The sequence below is a fragment of the Coptis chinensis genome, chromosome 6, assembly GCF_015680905.1.
Source record: "Coptis chinensis isolate HL-2020 chromosome 6, ASM1568090v1, whole genome shotgun sequence".
Classification (NCBI taxonomy): Eukaryota; Viridiplantae; Streptophyta; class Magnoliopsida; order Ranunculales; family Ranunculaceae; genus Coptis; species Coptis chinensis.
The window spans coordinates 3,086,231-3,089,456 of NC_141461.1; the positions used below are offsets into that span (position 1 = coordinate 3,086,231).

At 35.0% G+C, this 3,226-nt stretch overlaps 1 protein-coding gene across 1 annotated transcript; it reads right to left on the bottom strand.

Annotated features, from left to right (window-relative positions):
• Nucleotides 1-781: 781 nt before the first annotated feature.
• LOC147490761 (histone H2B-like) lies at nucleotides 782-1,173 on the bottom strand. The gene is made up of 2 exons (XM_086567107.1): nucleotides 1,025-1,173; nucleotides 782-965 (listed from the first exon to the last, which is right to left on the bottom strand). The coding sequence occupies exons 1-2, from the start codon at nucleotides 1,171-1,173 to the stop codon at nucleotides 782-784; spliced, it is 333 nt and encodes a 110-aa protein (XP_086423233.1).
• Nucleotides 1,174-3,226: the final 2,053 nt, after the last annotated feature.

Consider the following 3,226-nt stretch of genomic DNA (forward strand, 5'->3'; position numbering starts at 1 on the left):
TCGAACCCATCTCTTTTAAAGGAGACTTCTCCATTTTACAGGTGTCATGCTATGTACTGCAACTACATAGTTTGATGCTTCCTTTTAAACTTGGTGTTTTTGTCTTTGGAATCATGTACTCATAATGTAGACATTAGAAACTTGGAATTTAGGAAGCAACTGGTTGATGAGGCATTCAACGTCTACTGATACAAATTGCAGGGATTGTAGGTCATCCTATATAGGGTGAACTTTACTGCACATTCACTATGATGCCCACCAACACAACAAAACATTGCAACCCCTATTGGACAAGGATACCATTCATAACAACAATCACAATTCACAAGAATGAACCTAAGCACAAAATGGGATTTATGAAGTACCAAATTCTCAAGAAATGACGAAACAGAAGCCTCAGTACCACAACCTTTCATCAATTTAGGCATAAAAAAGTAACCAAACTTTACAATTATGCTAACATTTTCTTAACTGCCATCATTCCAATTCAAGATCCATAACCATCATCAATTATAACTGGTTATAGAAATTTACGCCAATAACACCAGATTGGCATTGTAATCAAACCATCTCAGATCTGAACTAGGTAAAACGAATGAAGAAATCAACCAAAATAGAGAACACCATAAACCCTAATTTCATTCACAAAAGATCTAACTCTGATTCATAGGTTCCAAATCAACTATATATTACATCGACACCACTAACATTGAAACATTCTAATACTAAATACTAAAGATAGAAACATTGAAACATTGAAACAAACCCTAAACAAACATCTTCAAGAACTAGTAAATTTGGTAACTGCCTTGGTGCCTTCAGAAACGGCATGCTTAGCCAATTCAATAAGAAGAACAAGATGAACAGTAGTCTGAATCTCCCGAGAAGTGATGGTGGGCTTCTTGTTGTACCTTGCAAGCCTTGAAGATTCCTGAGCCAGCTTCTCAAAGATAGCATTAATGAAACTGATGAGGTATCAAACTGATAGCACTAATAATGAATTTTGTATGCCTTCAAAACTGACCAAACATCAATATTTGCTTTTATTGTGGTCTTAACATTCACCCTATTTTCAATAAAGACACTAAAAAGATTTGCAAACGGTGTATCCATCATTTTTTCCTTATGTACTTCCGTTATATCAGCTCTAATCAAATCCATAATAGCAATCATTGACTTTAAACTGGACCTATAATTCAACAACTCGCTTTTCACCAAATTTTCTTTACTTTTCTCCTCTATCTTTTCTTTGCCTTTCGTTTTTGGGTTTTGCTCGTTGAGGTAGTTGCATCTTTATTTTGTTTCGGAAGGCTAAGTTTAGATTTAGCGGCCTTCCCTTGCTGCGTAACTTGAAAGAAAACTAATGAATTAGTAGCTTGTTTCAACCAATTACGACTGCAACATGAATGTTTCAGTGTGCTTTTTTATACTACAACATGGATGTTTCAGTGGAAAACACGCCTCAAAACTCAAACAAACATCACCAATTTAAACCTCAAACAACACTCATGTTGCATTTGACCCAAAATACTCATGTTAAAGTGGGATTTGACACTGCAACATCCATGTTGCATTGGGATTTGACAGTGCAACATCCATATTGCAGTGGTAAGTGATAGTGCAAATGAAAATCCAAGTATATTCGATGCAACACTCATGTTGCAGTGAATACATTCAACACACTTTAACCAATTTTTCATAAAATGAAAATCCTAATATATCAAAATTGTGAAACTATCAATGAAATTTGGTATCTAACCTTTTTGCCCTCTTGTTCTCTCTTTTTTGTAGTAGATCTTGTGTTTGCTTACACATTATCGTTTGAATCTTTTATTTTTTCTTCATTAGGGTTCTTAATTTCGAAATTTGGGTTTAATTTGGAGAACTAGGGTTTTGAAATTTGGGTTTAATTTGGGGAACTAGGGTTAGGGTTTCGAAATTTGGATTTAATTTGGGGAACTAGGGTTTCGAAATTTGCATATGTTATTGATTGCAACATGAATGTTGCATATTTGTCTACTTTTGATTTCTGTTTAAGGGACAATTGTGTAATATTGCCAGCAAATGGACCGGATGGGCTTTTGATATAATTAGAAAAAGTTGTGTCTTTTTTACGTAATTAAATTGAAACACTGGGCTTCAAGCCCATTCTCTGTAATTATAATTATAACTGAAAATACAAAAATATTGTCTCAATTAGAAATCTATTACACCTCAAAGGAAAACAAAATATATCATATAATGAGACGCTAGCGCAAACCACAAGCAGCAATCAACCTTCTTCAACACTAATCCTGTCAAGACTTATCAACTGAGTTCATTTTATAAACACACCCGATAAACAAACGTGCAAATCGGGTCAGTATTATAAACAATGCTGGTATGAGTAGCTCTAAAATACAAAATATATTTATACATATGCATACACAATTAATAAGGCAGTTAGTTCCTCCACCGAGGTACCTTAACTTCCAACGACTAATACAACATTCTTAATTACAATAATTAAGACAGGTAGTTCCTCCACTGAGGCGCCTTTGCTTCCAATTCAAAAATACTAAGGCATTTAGTTCTCCATCGAGGCGCCTTAGCTTTAAACCGTACAACATCAACTACATCTAATAATAAAATAACAAAACATAAACTTACTCTATACTTACACTGGTATAGGCCTAATCACAGAGTGGGTCACACCTGCATAAATAATCAATCCAACCCACCCTTCTGCAGGACCGTTGTAAATGCAACATAACTTATAATAAATAATTTATTATAGATTTAACATACACTTTGATATATTATCACCATTATTGTTTAAAGTTTCTTCAAGTGTCTCTAAAATCACGTCGTCTCTATGTCTTACCTAATTTCCCTGGTTACCACAATCGCTTCCAAATGCCAAACATGTACATCAACATGCCTCCCCTCACATAATGCACCACTCCGTGCGTAGTTACCCTAAGCGGGATATCGCATACCAGGTAACCCTCACACGAACGACATTATGTGAGTAATGCCACTATTCGGCATAAAAATATCGCGCATCTCGTTCTAATTTTGCAAACAGAATAATCAAACCACTATTCGGCTACGCCAGAAGGGTCAATCAAATCACATACGCCCTTTACATGGGCCAATCACCTGAGTTATGGTAGCTAGGTTCCAGAATTTTCGTTACGTAATTTATTCATGTATCATACGTATATATCTCATAATCATTTCACTT

Bases quoted from the DNA above. Each gene is read 5' to 3' on its own strand.
- LOC147490761 (XM_086567107.1), bottom strand. From the start codon at position 1,173: ATGATTGCTATTATGGATTTGATTAGAGCTGATATAACGGAAGTACAT. The intron at 966-1,024 runs GTCAGTTTTGAA...ATACCTCATCAG, and splicing joins AAAGCAAATATTGATGTTTG to TTTCATTAATGCTATCTTTG.